At 34.5% G+C, this 17822-nt stretch overlaps 1 protein-coding gene across 3 annotated transcripts in view; it reads left to right on the top strand.

Annotated features, from left to right (window-relative positions):
• Window positions 1–972: 972 nt before the first annotated feature.
• LOC111614316 (putative phosphoenolpyruvate synthase) overlaps window positions 973–17822 on the top strand; it is a 24675-nt gene continuing 7825 nt past the window's right edge. The window contains exons 1-15 of one of the 3 annotated variants that reach the window (XM_023355681.1): window positions 973–1070; window positions 1587–1622; window positions 1697–1824; window positions 2985–3055; window positions 3506–3570; window positions 5053–5200; window positions 5859–5976; window positions 6749–6846; window positions 8442–8513; window positions 8768–8874; window positions 10070–10142; window positions 11239–11343; window positions 15784–15960; window positions 16092–16229; window positions 17524–17608. In XM_023355681.1, coding sequence (XP_023211449.1) covers window positions 1033–1070; window positions 1587–1622; window positions 1697–1824; window positions 2985–3055; window positions 3506–3570; window positions 5053–5200; window positions 5859–5976; window positions 6749–6846; window positions 8442–8513; window positions 8768–8874; window positions 10070–10142; window positions 11239–11343; window positions 15784–15960; window positions 16092–16229; window positions 17524–17608 — 1459 coding nt within the window. In that variant the 5' untranslated portion in view covers window positions 973–1032. Of the gene's footprint in view, window positions 1071–1189; window positions 1376–1586; window positions 1623–1696; window positions 1825–2047; window positions 2112–2984; window positions 3056–3505; window positions 3571–5052; window positions 5201–5858; window positions 5977–6748; window positions 6847–8441; window positions 8514–8767; window positions 8875–10069; window positions 10143–11238; window positions 11344–15783; window positions 15961–16091; window positions 16230–17523; window positions 17609–17822 lie in introns of those variants that run through there. The other 2 variants (XM_023355682.1, XM_023355683.1) reach the window with 2 other exon arrangements.

Below are 17822 nucleotides of genomic sequence, written 5' to 3'. Positions count from 1 at the left end.
ATTTCTCGTACAGTACATACAGATATTTTATAAAAATACTTCTAATCGTATTATTCGAAAACACATTATGTCAATGAAAAAATAAGAAATTATAAATCAATGTTGATACAATCTGTGGAAATAAAATCAGTTAACACTCGTAGCGGGTTCACTCCTAATTAACGGGCGGGCCGTTTGCCGTTTTCCGGATATTCATCACTCGCGTAATGCTTAAATATTGTCCAGTTTATGCTGGAAAGTCTTCCCGGGAGCCACCCACTCTTGACAGATCACTCCATCCACGCAATCCAAACGTAGTAATTTTTTCAAATTTTATTCTTCGGAAATATTAAAATAAAATACGAGTAGAATAATACTAAATTTACATTATAAATTACCACTTCTTACGTGTAATATAAGTGTGTAGTGGAGTGATGAGATAACGCCACGCAACACATGGATACTTTGCCAAGAATGCTTCTCGAGAGGACTTTCTTCGGTAAACTGGTCCCTATTTAGTTGTTAGACAGACGAACACTACCCGAAGAACCGCAAATGGTAACAACTGCAGTGTTCGTGATCATTCACTCGGCCACCGGTAGGCTTAATTGAATATTTAATAATATAACAACTTAATTACAAGAATATATTGAAGAAGGTGTTAAACTGACTAATTATTTTTCATTTATTAAATTCTGTTAAAGTTCTGAATATAATGTGTTGTCTATAGTTTATACACCTATATTTATATAATTCTTCAGTATTGTATTTATTTATTTATAGTTCTATAATTTCGTATGTGAATATGACTTTATACTGTGTATAAAGCGTAATTTTTAAGATATGCCTAAATCAACAACTGCGTTTAAAAACTGGTTTTCTTAGTATCTCGCGTATTTATTGAATATTTTATTCTTTAATTCTTGTTGATCATTCAGTTCTTCTGGTATTAATTAATGCAAAATTGTATTTATTTGTTTCTATTAGTTCATAGTCCCCAAAGGTGTTGTCGTGACGACGAAAGCCTACAAAATATTTCAGGATACAAATAGAATGAAACACATCGTTTCTTCTTTACAGAAAATAACACGGTTTGTATTATTTTTGCATATAATTTGCGTAAAAACTCGCCAGTGTGGTACTTTTGGCGCTTTAAATTGTGATTTTTAATTACGAGGATACATCAGACTCTGGATTATTGAGAACGTGTTACAAATGATTTCCACTGCGTGCGATATGCATCACAGATGATCAATTATGGTCGGCCGTTGAACACACTTTCGGAATGCAGAACATTGAACAGTATCCACCGCATCGTTAGGATCTCCGCATAACACGATTGTCTTTTTAAGTAAAATGTTTGTTGGTTTCATGCAGTGCCAAAACTGCTCTACTGGTGAGTTTTGGTACTATTTTTTTATACGGAAGTGTCTTCCGCGTGTCCCGAAATGTCACTATACAAGATTTTGTTGCGTTTGGCCAGCTAAATATATCTCGAGATAGCGTTAAATTTTCAGTATTAGTTATCACCCTTTACAATTAAGCTTTTCTTTGCAAGAAATTCAAAAATTTTATTTTATTTATTTATTTATTACTTTTTTTATTAGGAAAACAAAAAGCGACGTACAAGTCGAATGTCAAAGGTAGAACATTTTATTTTTCCAAACATAATTAATTTAATATTCTCCATTAATTTTTTGCTTGGCATTTTTTTCAGAATTATGAAAGAAGTTGTTGAGGTTTCGCTCCCAAATATAATCTGCGATGAAATTGAAAATAATTTGAAGGCAATTTACACAAATGACTTAAATAAAATTCGATTTTCTGTCAGATCATCGGCTTGCGGTAAGAATAAAACTAATACCGTAAACTTAGACTCTCGCTACTCCGGCTATTTCTTGTACAGAGGTGTGGAGTGAATGGCACGATACGTTTCCTTTCTTTCTTCGAGGCATGCGGGCTAACAACGCAACGCGCTCGCATCAAGACTGTTCAAAGAAATCGGAAAGGAAGATGTGTGACGTGAGTAAAAGCTGGACCCCACATCATCGGAAAATACACCGGAAACAGAAGATAGAAACGGGAACTTGACGCCATTTTCATCCGGAAGTTTCTGTTCACCAAAAAATAGAGTATAAAATATTTTACCTTTTCTGTTTCCTTTGGTCATTTCATCGTGTTTAGAACATTTTCATAAGCGAGCGCACTGGAATGTATTCCGGTCGATTCGGAAGCCGGATTAGCGAGAGTCTAGTATATTTTTAGAATTGTATGTTTAAATTACTTCCATCTTCGTTCGAAGATGGAAGTAATTTAGAAGAAAACAAGATTTTTCGTCTTCTCATTTCCAGCGAGTTTCGGACTGAATTCGTTAACGGGAATTGAAACAAGCTTGAAAAATGTAAACGTTGTGTTGGATGAAAAATAGCATGCGAAAAAGGCACTAGTATGCTGCTCTAGGCGATGTTCCGACATCATCGGCACTCGATCGAGTTTAGGTTATCTTAGAAAAATTCGTGAATGTATTGACCTACGTGTTCCTTCTTCATTGAGCTGTCCCTAATGTAAGTCAACACGAATTATAAGCGTAGGAAAAGACCGTCTTTGGAATCACAGGGAAATGTTACAATTTAAAAACAAAAAAGGAAAATGTCACTCCACGGTAACTGTTTTTATGAGATTTTCTGTACGCTTCTTAGTCATTTTTATAAAATGTTCTCGGGAATCGAATGGAGTTATTGGATAAGGCGATTTTTCAAGGGGGAGAACCTTCCAAAAGGATTTTTAGTGGGAATGTGGCACCTATTTAGGCGTTGTACGTCGAAGAAAACCGGGAAACCGCCATGTTTTCAGCCGGTTGTAGCGGTTTTATTTACTCGGCCACCGAAACATTCTCATGTCCGAAACCCTTATACTTTTATCTTCCTATAAGTTTCCTATTAAAAGTAATAATTTTCTCGTATCGAAATTAATATTTGTTAAATACGAATTTATTAAATTTTAAGGCGAAGATAGCGAAGATATGTCTGCAGCGGGTCAAATGGAAACATATCTCGGAATCTCCGGACTAAAAGAAGTAAGTGATTTCCAATTAATTATTTATATACGTAATAGTTTTATAATACTTAAAAACAAATTTTATATTCTACTTTTTGCAAGGCTTGACGAATTTACATTGCAATTTCAATGAAAATAAATTTCTTACGTATTCTCATTTTCTAATTATAACTGGAGGTGATTGGTGTAATGATCAATTGATCCATTCATTTTAATAGGTTTGGATTGGAAAGCTTTCTAACCAAGACTTTCTATTCCAATTTATATATACGTAATTAATACGCGTGATGTTCGAGCCTATCTTAATTTCAATTTAAAGTCGGTATATAACCTGTCACGTTGCATTCCTTTCCACTTGTGTTTTAAACACAGTTAATAAGCACAGAAATGTAATAATTATGATTGTTTTAATTTCCTTAATACATTTACATATGTATATATATATATATATATTCTTCTTTCTTGTCAGATATTAACTGCAGTTAAGAAGTGTTGGGCATCGCAATTTTCGTTTATAGCTATAGAGTACAAAAGGTGAGAACTTTCATTCCTATCGAATTTACTGAAATATAATTATAAATCTTCGGTATTTCGCAAATGCAAAAATCTGCTCCCTGTACTTATTTATTTGAGTCGAGGAATTTTGCAAAAATACAAAAAAATCGTCCGTAGTTCGGCATTTTTCATATTCTACCGCCACTTTGGATCTGTATTGCCGATTAACAAACTTCTATGCCATATAATATGTTTTAATAGTAACAATTAAATATTTAGTTACATTAACATTTTTTCTCGGAAAATAGTCAAAAACCCGCCAGTGACAGATGGGTTCGTGCCTTACTAGCGGCTGTCCACGTAGGGATTTCGGCGTTTTGTTAGCGACCCGTTTTCCATAGAAAGATTTTCGGGGCATTCCCCCTTGATGTGGCGTTACCGTATCTCGTCAAGTTCAATCTAAAACAAGGAAAAGTAACCGTAATAACAAATTAGTATGATATTTTATTATTTAACAGTTTTGAAAATTTTAAGATTAACTTAGTCTAATATTTAAAAAATTTCTTACAATCGTTAGAATGTAAATCTATATATATAAAAATGAATGTGCGTGTGTGACTGACTGTCTGTCCTTCAAGCATTACCACACCGTTTATCCGATTGCCGCGAAACTTTGGGAAGTCGTTTAATATACTCCCGCGAAGGTTTCTGGCACAGTACATTTATCCTACGATAGATGGCGCGCGTGTATACAAGCATTTTATTGTGTGTTCGATCGATTTCAAATTGCCAAGACCATTTCCCCCCTCCAAAAAATATCTGTATATATGCATTTGTTATTTACGATATTTGTAATAATTTTTGTTTAATCGCTTTCTTTCAACTTTTTTTGCTAATTACGTATTCGCTCGAACTTTGTTAAAACCTTAACCGTATCCCGAACAACGGCCGAAGTCGTAGGAGGAAATTCGCCTATTTTACCGTTCTAGGGATCCCCCTTTTCCAAATTTTAATATCGACTCGAAATAATTTAAAAAGACAAATTACGATAAAAATGTTTATTATCCAACTACAGTATCAGAAATTTCACAACGCGCCAAGGAAGAGAGGAAGGAGCATTTAAATAATCAAAATAATAAAGGATTAAATGTATATATATAAATGGGGAATATTGCGCTTCTAACAATCGCTGCGAGTATGTGGGCTAAATTTGAAGAATCCGCGCTTCTAACTGTATGTGGCCGACTCACGCGTCGCAAAATCTTCCGATTTATTTGCGTACGCACCAGACGGAAAAACAAAAAATATCGTGTATCCACGAGCGCTCCGATAAATAAATGGAATTGAAACGACACTTTGAAATGTTTTCCCCGCGAAAATGAATAATAATAAGTTTCGATAAAAATGTTAAAATGTAAATTGAATTTTATCGTAACGAGTTTGCTGGAATTTCGTTTGTTCAGAGATCGCAGCAATGCGCGACTGATAAGCTAGTTTACTATAAAATACAACTTGTTACAGGCAAAACGGTCAATTGTTGAACTTGCCGATGGCAGTCGTTATCCAAGAAATGGTAAATGCCGACGTTGCGGGTGTTATGTTTACTTGTAATCCTCTTACTTCTAATCCAAAACACGTAACGATAACAGCCAATTACGGACTAGGAGAGGTACTGATTTTCATTTCTGCTCATTTGCTCTACTTTTTATAGCTGCATTAATTTATCCAAATATTTTTGCTTAATTTAATTTGATTTCTCTCCTGCGGACACTAAGAAAGATTTTTTCGTAGTCATCATTGTGTCCCGTGTCACGGTGATAGAGGGATAGGCAGGGCCGACATATCCGGATAAAACTATTTGTGAAATGTTTTCGCCGTTCTTTACTGTTTTAAAGAAACGTCGCGCTAATTTCGGGTCGAAGTTTGCCGTCTGATTCATATTTAAAACGTAACTAAAACTTGATATTTTTATATATAAATAACAAATTGTTTAAACTTTTTATACAATAACCACTTAAAAACATTTGCCTGTTGCAGTCAGAATCATTAGCCACTTTTAAAATAAGGGATTTGACACAGATGTCGGATCTGTTACGTGCTATTCCTTCGTTGTGGATTTCGGCAAAACTCGTGATGTGTATGGAAAAACACTATCTTAGTGTCCGCGAGACAGAAAGATACATAAAAGAATTTCTTTAATAAATAAGTAACGATGCTCTGATTTAAAGTATAACTTAGAATCGTACTTTATAAAATTTAGAATTTTAACAAATACTTATGCCTTTTTAAATTTCATAGATAATTTAAGTATTATAAAACTTTTTCAGTCTGTAGTGGCTGCCACAGCCGAACCCGATACCATTTGTTTAGAGAGAGATATAAATCAGAAATTAACTGTTAATAATATTAGCATTGGAAAAAAAAATACAATGGTTGTGGTGAGTGGTAAGTAGGTCTATCGATTTGATACTCGTGCAATTATTAAAAACATAAAATAAACACGCCTTAAACAATTTTGTCCTGGCAAAGATTTTAAATCTAAAGAGAAATTTGCCCACCATTAGTCTAGTGGATAAAACCACTGAACACTGGCCGGTCACCAGTTCGCGCCTCCGAAACGGACTGGCCGTGCGATGTTTTACGGATTTTTTTCACACATCTAACACCTAAATAGGAGCCGGTGTCCCGTAGAAAGCGTTGTCTTCTTTTCTGTAGTGCCCGAACGCAGCGTATTAAATGTTGTACATTAATTATAAAATTCCTATAGGCTATATTCTCACTACTTAGTCATTATTGTTCATCAAAATTCAAAAAACAATTTAAATTTCAAAATATTTAGAAAACGTTATTCTCTTCTGGGTTTATCCTACACGTCATTCATGCACGGTTATTTGCAGAATAGATGGTGTGTAGGTATGTATAGAGTGTCATTTATCCATATCCAGTATCCAGGCTCATAACAGTGAAGATCTGGTGGTGGAAGACAGGGCCGAGTATATCCGGGACAGATTGCTGATGAAAATAGCCTGGGATTCGATTCCGGGAAGCCAAAACAGAAACCTTACCAGCCTTACGGCCGTCGAAGAGAATATTGGGCTGCTGCGAGATCATAGACAAACGACAAATAACATAGCTCTTTTTATACGAGATTGTACATAAATATAAAATCTTTAAAATGTTTAGTAATATACATCAATGCATTCAATGTTTTTTTCAGAGACGGGTGACGTTGTCGAAGAAGAAAATACTGAATTCAAAGATAATTGCTGTTTGACCGACGAACAAGCGCTTTATTTAGGAAATGTCGGAATAATGGTATGTAATTTCTGTTTAGAAAATGTTAAAGTATTTTGTTTCTTAAAGTAATTTTTTAATTAAAATTGTTCACTACACAAATCTTATCCTTAACATTCGTCACGCGCGTAGCCAGTCAACGCAATTAATTTTAAGTTATTATTTATTATATAAACATAGGAGCAGTCAATAAATTAGGTGTCGCGGATATGCAGATAACGCTGTTCTGCATCAAAATCCTTTCGTGCAAAATGCTAAATATGAATCTGAAGTGCAAACTCTTCTATTATTCACAGTTTTTTAAATGCAGTTATTTTGCAGAAAAATGCACCTATTAGACAAACTTTCTCTTACTGTTCTTTCCAGAGAACTATATAATATACTAACGGGTCTTTACTAAATTCTGCTGTCACTTGTTGGATAAAGTTGGTCCGAAGCAAACGTACTGTACGAGGCATAATGATATTGCTTTTTATGCTCTAGTGGAGAAAACTAAAATTTTCTTACGTCTTTTTCGTACCAAGCTCAATTCGATGGAAAACTTTGTGAAAGGTATGGACAGAGAAGAAGGCTTTGTTTACCTGAAGCAAAAGTTTTCTCATTAGAGTGATGCGAAAGTAAAGGAGGGAATTTTTGTTGGTCCCCAAGTAAGACAGCTTTTGACAGCATAGACGAAGAAATTTTGGAGAATGTATATGCTAACAACTGTGGGGAAATTGTTAAGTAGTCGGTAACGTCCAATAAACACTGGATTGTAGCGTATCATTGGAGATGCATTTCCTGCGTTCCCATTTAAATTTTTTTCCGCCAACCTAGGAGCTGTTCCTGATGAACTCGAAGAGTCTTTCTCAAATGGATATGCGGCAGAACAAAAACGATAGAATTATGAAAAAAGAGAAATTAACATAAATTAGCCAATAAATATAATATTTCCAACAGGAAATGTTTTCCTTCAAGAACATCGTTTCACTCAAAAGTGATGAGCGTCAGGCCAATTCTGATGCCAGAATCGGATTCGACAGCATCGAAACTATAAAAATTCAGTGAAAATATTTGACGGAAGCGGAAATAAATTTTCTTTTGCAGAATAGTGTAATCTTACACGCGTTACAAGATGGGATGTTTACAAGAACCTTGCGCGAGGGTAACAATACGAATCATTTTTGTTTCCAAAGTTACGCAGCAAGCCTTAGTGTTTATATAATGTTTAGTATTTAACGCCGTGTATTATTCCTCAGTACGGTAAAAGAAGCCGGTCTAGAATCTTTTTTACTGCGTTACTTAATTTTGAGGCGAATATGTGCGATGCGTTATGAAGCATTACAGGGAGGATGGTAGTTGAAATATATAAAACTAGCGTTACTTATAGACAATCCCGTATATTTATATCTGTATACTCCAAAAGATCCTTATAATTCTTCGACTGTAACGAAAACAAATAGTGGAACATAAAAGGAATTTAATTCAGACTATATAGTGTATAAAATAGCGGAGTGACTACACCGCTCGCCCGCTTGTATCAAATACATAAATATATATTTACAGATTTGTAATTATAAATTATTAAATTCACAGGACAACAAATAAGCTGTAATAATTAAAAAAAATAATTTCAGTTGGAAAAAGAATTCGGATCTTGCCGCGATATCGAATGGTGCTTTTCGAATGACCAGTTGTATCTTCTTCAGGTATTGTCATATTAATTTAATATTTCGTCCGTGTCTTTTTTGTTAAATGATGGAAATTAAGATTTTCTACTTTGATTTTCATGTAAAGTCTAAATATTATATTTACATTACATACCTATGGAATACTCTATCTTTACGAGTGATTAACTAATTCAATATAGATTAATCCTAAAAAAATTCAAACCGAATAGGGAATACGGTTACGGTTTTCTCATTTCTAATAATAACTGTAAAATTTTTTGATTTTCTATTAGTCGAGACCCATTACGTCGATTACAACAGAAACTGATTACGAAATCGCTCATGAGTTTGACTGCATGTTTCGAGACGAAGAAGAATATTTATCTACGGGAAACCTTGGGTAAATAATGTGAAATAATGTATTTAGTGATATTTTTACCAAATAGCCTAATTAATAAATTTTATCACCCGTAATATAATTCGTAATTGACAAACAATATAACATAGTTCATATAAGCCTTGGTAATCCGAATCCTGTAAAGCCAGGCTCACCATGTACAGCACACAACTACATTGCGCAGTGAGCCATTTTGTCTGCGCTTTGTGAGCTACTGTCGTGTTCGCAATGCTCGTGGAAAAAGACTTTTTAGTCAGGGAGTAAGACAGGGAGTAAGAAGAAAAACTATTTTTCACCAGTTCAATTTTTATCTTCGCAATAACGGCGGCTGGGTGCCTTCGTTGTGGGTCTGACTTTATATTTAAAGAATGTCGATGAATCTGGCTTAACCTATCCAAAAAATTTCAAGCTGACCCGAATTCACACCAAGTGCCATTACTGCTCAGACAAAATAATTACTTCGTTTACTTGAAAAGTCTATCCAAGAGATTTTTTGCTGGAATAATTTTAAAATTAAAAATAATTAACAATGTATCTTGTATCTCAGTGATTCTTGGCCAGTGTTTCGCGAACCTACCTCGAGTGTTCCACGAAAGAAAAGATTTTAAAGTTTTTATTCAAATTTATTCCCGTTGCTATATTCATAGATAATTCCATGTTTCTATTTTATTCAATATATTAAAGTTTATTAGTTTATTGCTTCATTGTTTCCTGAGAATAGTAAACATGAAATTGTTTATCAATTTTTGAATGTTCCGTGTAATAAAAAGTAAATAAATGGTGTTCCGCGGCTTCAGAAAGGTTAAGAACTTAATTAAATTTTAGTATAGAAGTACGGCCGAAGCTCAGTTTGGCTCCCTCGTCAAAGATCAATGATATTTTTAAACAAATCCATCCCGTAACAGAGAACTTTTCAATATCCGAGAATTATTACGAGTATAATTTGCATTGCGAAGGGCATTGTTATCGCCATAACATTTGACTTTCGACCTCATTGCTCTATAATGTAGTTATTATTAATTGAGGTACTTCAGTTTTACTACACACTCTATTTAGTGACAATTTCAAAAGCAAACAAATTGTGCGACTAAATCCAAGTTTTCAACTTTCTGCGTTTATCTTTAATTTTTATTAAAGCTTGTATTTATATATTAAACATTTTAAAAGAATTTTGACTTACGAAACTTACATTTTTTAGGGAAGTGTTTCCTGGAGCTATGAGTCCATTGTGCATGTCTTCGATTCATAAATTATTTTGCTATAATTTTTTGGTAAGTATTGATTGATTCCATCGTTTAAATGCGAAAGTTTTTACCCTTTCAGCTCTTTGGGTTGTAACATGCCTTTTTAATCATACCCATCGTGGGTTTGACTAGGCTCACAACGTAGGTGGTGGGTGGTGGGAAGAAAATCGAGGTTACTTAAAACCTTTAGTATTTCCGTCATTTGTATGGTGGCCGGCCGATCACCAAGTTCGCGTTAAGTGATTTGCAATTTTCAACCTCAGTTTTCTTCTTTCATTTTGAGTGTTGCTTTTTACTGCTTAGCACTTGTCAGTCGATGGGGATGCGCTATAACCTAGCCGAGTTTGATCAAAACCTCCAACTCCAACGTCATGCCGTCCCCTCTTAGTGTCAACAGGGCGAAAAGATTTTTAAATAAAAGTACATTGTCCGTGGAAATATACGGAATTTTTGGACTAAATCTAGGAACACTTAAAATTCCATTTCGCAACTGGGAGTGGATAGTTTATCATAAAGAAAGACAATATTTGGTCTCAACTTAACCTACCACAACAAAGTCTACGAACGCCATCACATTGATGACGACGTTATCATCATTATATCACTCCTTATTTCTACTATTATATCACGCTTGCGATTTCGGTCGATACATAGTGTTAACGGTTTTATCAATTACGTGTGTATATTATTCTGCACTTTCATTGATAAACGAGTTTTAAAAGCTACAGAACACCACGTACTGTACAGTACATGAGGTTGAAGGAAAAACTCTCAAGAAAGCGGTCTTTCTCTAATATTTCTTCATTTCTGGGGGGTAAATAGAAATTTTAGTGTCAACGCATATTGTAAATAATTGTGTCCTGTTTCTAACATGGAGTTGAAATGATAGTAATGTGTGCTTAAAACATAATATAATCTTTAGTTATGAAAAAGTAGTTTTGAATCACTACTATTTCTCATCCGCACGCCGTAATTACAGCATTAATTAACAAGAAATTCATAACTTCAACGAAAAAAAGAAATTGATTTCTTGTTAAATCCTTTAAAAATACTTTTTTTTCAATTGTATGAAATTACTTTTATATTAGTTATAAAAAAAATTGAAATTTAAATATTTTTGCAGAAATCCAGATGGAGAAACATCTTTTCAGCAAACGGACCCGCTTGCCCTTATTTTCCAATGAATATTCATTATTTTAATGGTCATGCGTTATTTAATGTCATTGACGTAAGTTTAATATATATTCATATTTTATATTCTATACTTCTGGCCAATGTGCAAAATTAATAATGCAGATTTCACGTTAAGAATAAAGTAAACTTGAATTCAAATTCTACAGTCACTTGAACTACAAGGCCGATTAATACTCAGAGATGCTGTAAAATACTGTCAATAGCAGTTTACTGTAGTCATTTGTTCTACTAAAATTCAGTTAGTTCTCCTTTAATCTTCATTACCATATAATATTATCTGACCATTGAGTCAGAGAAGAAACGATTTTTTAAAATAAAATATCACATTGATAGTGTTTCTCGCAGTAAGGTATGGATCGAACTCTTATCGAAAAATCTCAAAATATGGCATGAAATTAGAACTTGTGTTAACCCAAGTTATTTTCCAACAGGCTTGGTCGTATTCATTGGCATCCATACTGCTAGTAGCGTAATATTAATACATTCGTTCATAATCTTTCCTAAAGATGTTTCTACATATCGTGACAGAATAGGCATGTTCTACAGTAGGTAAAATATTCTAAGGTTGATTTTTTGACTGTTTGACTGTTTTACGTTATATCATACCTGGTCCTATTACTAAATACAGTGTGATAATGCAGTTCAGTTCAGTTTATTTCATTTATAACATACCAATAGTACATATCCGGTGCCGTGGAACATAACCGGGTAGACTCGTGTACAGGAGAATAAAATTAACAGAACCTGATAGGTTACAATGAGAATAATACAAAATAATAGAATGAACAAAATCATGCTTTAGTGTGGGGCATGAACAAGACTGATGCAAAGGGGTGTATCAGTACACACAAACAAAACGCGTATATACAAACATATAGAGCGCGTACGGTTAAAGGTATAGACGAGTAAGTGGGTTTGAAAGCTCTGTGCAGAATAGTGCAAAGAAAATTCTTGCACTTACAAGGGCAAACGCGGAACAAAGTGGAGGTTGCACTGAAGAGAGATTGAGCGCGAATGTACAATGAAAACAGTGGCAATATACTAAGAGTATGCTGGTACAGATGTCCGTTTGAAGTACATAGCAATGAGGTGGATAAGGGCACCATATGTGTCTTTGTGCCTGAGGAGGCAGTTAAGGTTTTGGGGAGGCCAATTGTAGTCATGAGCCTCAGTAACAATCCTGAGATGGAAGCACTTCAAGTCTAACATTGAACAGTTCAGAATGTAGTGTGCACTACTGTCCGTGGTACCACAAATAGAGCACTCAGGGCTGTCAGTGTTCTTAAACCTGGCCAGGTAGGCAAAAAACCTAACGTGATTAGTAAACATCTGAGTGGTCATGTGTCAAGGGGTGTACCACATGTAAGTAAGAAAGTCCTTGATGTCGGGAATAAAGTCATGAGTTATAGAATTGTTATTGTTCCAGTCTTCTTGCGAAGAGGTGATGAGGTCTTGTCACAGGATGCCCTTGATTGTTTTTAGGTTTATTTTACCGTAGGCGATGGGTAGGTCCTGATCAGAAGATGCTTCTTTAGCGAGCGCATCTGCCCTTTAACTGCCTTGGAGACCCTGGTCCGCTCTTGTCCAGCTGATGTAAAACTGACAGGAAGAGTTGTTAATAGACTCCTGAATGGAGTCTATTAACAACTCTTCCTGTCAGTTCTGAATGGAGTGAAGGTTTGTTGTTTGAAAGATAGCCAAAGCTGAGGCACTATCCGTAGTGATGCTGATCTTTTTATTGTTATGGTGGCGGACAACCAGGAAGTGGCCATGCTGATGACAAACAGCTCAGCCTGTAGCACAGTGCAATGATCATCAAGCCTATATTTTCGCATTGCAATCTCTGTGCCATTGCTGCAGGCCACAAAACTTTATCCAACGTTGGCAGTGATAAGGCAGTTCGAGTTCCGAGGACTTCGGACACCAACGTACCATGGCAAATTGAGAATTGTTTTGTAGCATTTAATGATTTTTATAACTTGTCCGTTGGCGATTGGAATAGATTAATCATATATTTTAAATGTCCTCATATGAAAACTCTACACGATTTGAATCTAGAGATCGTGCAGGTCGAGTTACTAGTCCTTCTCTTCCAGTTCCTCTATTTGAATAATTATTATCAAGATGTTCTTGAGTATGGCGATTGGAAAGCGATGGAACGCCATCATACACGAAGAGATTCTGATGTCGAATATCCAGCGGAATGTCCTTTAAAAGGATACCTAGTTTTTATTAAGAACATGATTGCAACTTTGGCCCGCGAGTGTTGAGGCAGCAAAATAGATCAATCAATTAATTATCAATTATTCCGACCAAGATGTTATATTTCGGCCGGAATTGTTTCTCATATTAGAGAGGTTGCGGCCGTCGTTTTCAGCCCAAAACGTGAACGTCGGACGTCGACCACCGCCATCTGGCAATTCTAGAAGCAGTGCCTTGTTTAGAACGTAAGGGGCCCTGGGCCAGGACCAAGATGGGCCCCCTTAAGGAAACAGCAACAATAGTAACATAAAGGTAAAGAAAATATGTCGATCTGAGATATGTATTTTTTGATAAAGCAGGATTTGCTATGGTGTACATTTCCTAGTATAGGGATCAGTCTTAGAATATTTTTAACTTTAATGATTACAAATTGTTGCGGTGAACGTTCATTTTCTATTTTGAAATTTATAAAAAATGATCATCGTAATACGATGTCTCAATAGAGATTAAATAATCTTTCTATTATGAATATAGAATCAAATATAATTAATAAAGTAAATTTCGATAAATTAATTATGAATTCCACAGCAGCAAAATGTCCAAGAAAAATTTTCTAAGTTTGCTTAGTTTTAAGATAATTTTTAACTACGTATAGGAAAAATAAAGTATTTGATATTTTTAATAATTTGTTTATTTCAATTAACCTATTTTTTATTTGCAACTTTATTACTTTCTGATTAGGGGACCCCTATGGCCTGGGGGCCCTGCCCTAAAGACGGCACTGTCTAGGAGGTTGGCTACGTCTAGCATAACGATTAGAAGATCGGTTTAAACTTCTTCCTTTTTGTGTTTGGGGTTAAAATAATGATTATTTAAGCATTTACGAATAACATTGTACAGAAAAAGACGATTTTAATCCAGAAATTATTTAATTATTCGATTTTTTTGCAAGTGATGCGGAATGCCTATAGAATTCGCATATATTCGTCTTCATAATAGCTTATCATAAATCTGTAGAATTAGTTTTGTTCTTCCACGGAATCTACCATCAACAGCGTAATAGGTTTGTAAATTTTCTAAAAATAATTTTCCAAGCTGCTTTCGGATTTCCATAAGCCACTACTTCCCTCGACAAAAGTATGAGATAGTCATATCGTCCTATCGTCCTACGGTAGGAGACACGACGCTAATTAAAAATAATTATTTAGTGTTATTAAATATCCTATAAATACTTTAAAATAGTTTAATTTGGTTATTTACATTCGTCGTTGTTAAACGTTTTTGCCATTTTTCAACAACGTGCGCCGCAACGTATTTTACTTGGAGTTCAAACGTCAAACGTGTACTTCTGCTTGCCGTACAAGTTTAACGTTTGAACTTTGGCCGCAACCTCTCTATCGATATTGGATGATAGCGTCAGAATTTCATGCATCTGTGAATAATTATGAAAATTTACAATTGAATTTCAAATAAATATCGCTTCATATATGAAAACCATATTTCAGAGAAAATGAGGATTAATACTTCTCGTAAGCCTATGACAGACTTCTATTCGTAGAGGAAAATGGCGTGGTGCGAGTTCTGCACTCTCTGTAAATGGAATAGATACAATTGATATTCGCGAATAATACGCCATAAACTTGAATGAGTGGAGCCTATAGTTCTATTTGTATTATACTAGTACTAGAATCCTCATCAATTCTAGCAATAACTCACTGCTCCGTATCTGGTATTTGCACGGTTCTTGCTTTTCTTTTATTAATGCTGACTATTGAAAGTTTGCACATTTCTCGAAGACGCCGATGAACAGCTACAACTGTATTCTTAGTTGGACAACATTCCGAACAGAGACGTTGATTTTCACGCCAGTTTCTAATTGCTCCTCCGTACACGAAACTAACGCTTTGACTAATATTACACTTTGACTCTTAATTAGCTTCGCATCAATGAACGACCTAAAACTTTTTAATCAGGTTTTCTCCGCTCTATAAGCCTGTGATAATCTACTATATTTTGCACATCCTGTATAAAGAGCTCTTTGAAAATAATATAAGAGGCTCCGTGAAATAATATAAAAGTTTTTCGAATGAGGCTCTAAACTAGAGCTTGCTTAGATTAAGTATAAAATCGTTCCTGATAGTTATAAATACCTAAGCTCCTACAAACGCGAGGGCCTAGACAATAGCCTAATTTTCTACGTCTAAGACTGCCATTACATATATTTTATTGATATGCAAATAATTTTCATTTTATTTCTTGAATTATTTTAAAGGGATGGCTAAGTAATTCGTACGAGAAAGGTTCTACTTTGAATAAAGCGCCGATGTTGGCATCCATCGGAAGAACTATCGAAGACGACGAATTATACGAAAGAGCAAAGGAAAGATTTTCACTTTATAAAAAGAAATTCTCATTTACACAAATTCGCACTGTGCTATTTTATTATAAGGTAAATAATAAGTTTTCTTTCTATAAAATTGCCCAAGTGAATTTACAGTTTAAATACCGTATAAAATTTTTAAAATCTTGAATATAAAGTAATAAATTATTAAATACTTCAAAGTCTTAATAAATTCTTAGACTATTCTAACTGCCGAAGGTGCTTTAGAAGCGAGAAAAAGGAAATATTTCAATTATAAAATTAAAGACTTGCAGAACTTCAAATCGTCTTTAGAATTATATCAAGATATGCATCGTCACTGGAAATATATTTGCGAAGTAAGTCGTTAATTAATATGTAAACTTTGGAGTTTAAAATAAGTATGCAGCAATAAATAAAAGATAATCGATTGCCTATTAATAACACACTCGAACCACCAATAATGACCATCTGGCCACTTTTTATGTTGCTATCATTCGCCGTGTTCGGAGATTTAAATCGTATTAATCATTGAAAATTCTATTAATCCCATCCTGAAGATACCAAGAAACTTTTTTAGTTAAATCCATCAAGTGTCCCTACTCCTTCTAATGTCGATCGTGTCTCATTACTTGGATACATTATGAGCCAGGGCCATATTGACAGGGCCAATTGGATCTTCGAAACAACTTTCAGGAGTGGTATTTATTTTTTTATGTACTATAGTCCACTATTTTTAGTATATTTTAGATTCTAGTTTAGATATTTTCTCTAGACTGGACGTGGTAAGGCATTAGCCTACTACTATCCTCGAGAATCTGGCTTAGAATCAGAAAGGTTCGAAAAACCCAAGGAATTTTTCGGATGGTAATTCGTTTCTCACCATTTGGCTATTCCATTATGGTCCTGGCCTAATCTCCGACGGACTTCGTAAAAGACCTTCTTAATGACAGAAAGAGTAAAAAATATATTATTATCCTGAGAAATAACTGAGAATTTTTATGAGCTAACAGAATGTGATGAGGACAGTAACAAAATTGATAAATCTAAAGCAATCCTTATAAGCATTTTCGATGACTAAAACGGCAAAGGAATCAGTCCTTCGCTTTGTGAGTTTTGGTTTCAATCGAAGCCGTATCTTCAGAAATTCTATGGATATATTTCATCGGGATATGCTGGACCCATATAGATGTCCCATTCTGGAGTTTGCAATCATACTGGTCCAGTAAAAGATTCTCTTAGAGCTCTCAAGACTGAAAGATCAAAACAAAAATTTGAATAACTTAAATTTAATTTTTTTGCCTTGTTTGTAGTAGGAGGACGTTTTGATCATATTCAACAATAGTTTGGCAAAGTCTATGGGTCCAGACGTGTCGGACCAAAGATGGGCCCGACGTATCTGAACCCATGGATCTATGAAAAATTTCTAAGGCGGCTCTCCTGGATTCGATTCCGAGCCCTCTAGAGCGCTTAGGCTATTGCCTTGACCGCCTCTGCCTTCCATCCGTCATTATATGAATAAAATTATAGGCAGTCGAATATAACTTATTTTTATGAAAATGCTGTTTTAAAAATTACTTTATACATTGTGATATTAATTCTTTTGTTTAATAACATTCTGACAACGTAAATCATATATATTATTTTTTCTAGGGTACTAACAGCAATACCGAAGTTTTGATATATTCTGCCATGTACAATACAAATTTAATGTCGCTTCTGGTTAAGGAACACGGAGGTAAAAAATATATAATTAATGACTTGGTAAAAAAATAATAGTCAAATAACGAGAAATGCATATATTTATTTATGTTTTAATAAAATATATTCGACTTCTTCCGCTACTACTAACGAGGATAATAACGACATTCATAATCGCTTAGCGTAAATATCATTTAACAATCCATGGAAATTGTTTGAATAAAATTTATCTGACTTACCTTATGTACATT

This window comes from Centruroides sculpturatus, unplaced genomic scaffold, assembly GCF_000671375.1.
Source record: "Centruroides sculpturatus isolate CEXI.00-Female unplaced genomic scaffold, Cexi_2.0 scaffold2103, whole genome shotgun sequence".
Classification (NCBI taxonomy): Eukaryota; Metazoa; Arthropoda; class Arachnida; order Scorpiones; family Buthidae; genus Centruroides; species Centruroides sculpturatus.
The sequence above is the reverse complement of the archived record's forward strand: the minus strand, read 5'-3'. Positions and strand labels throughout refer to the sequence as shown.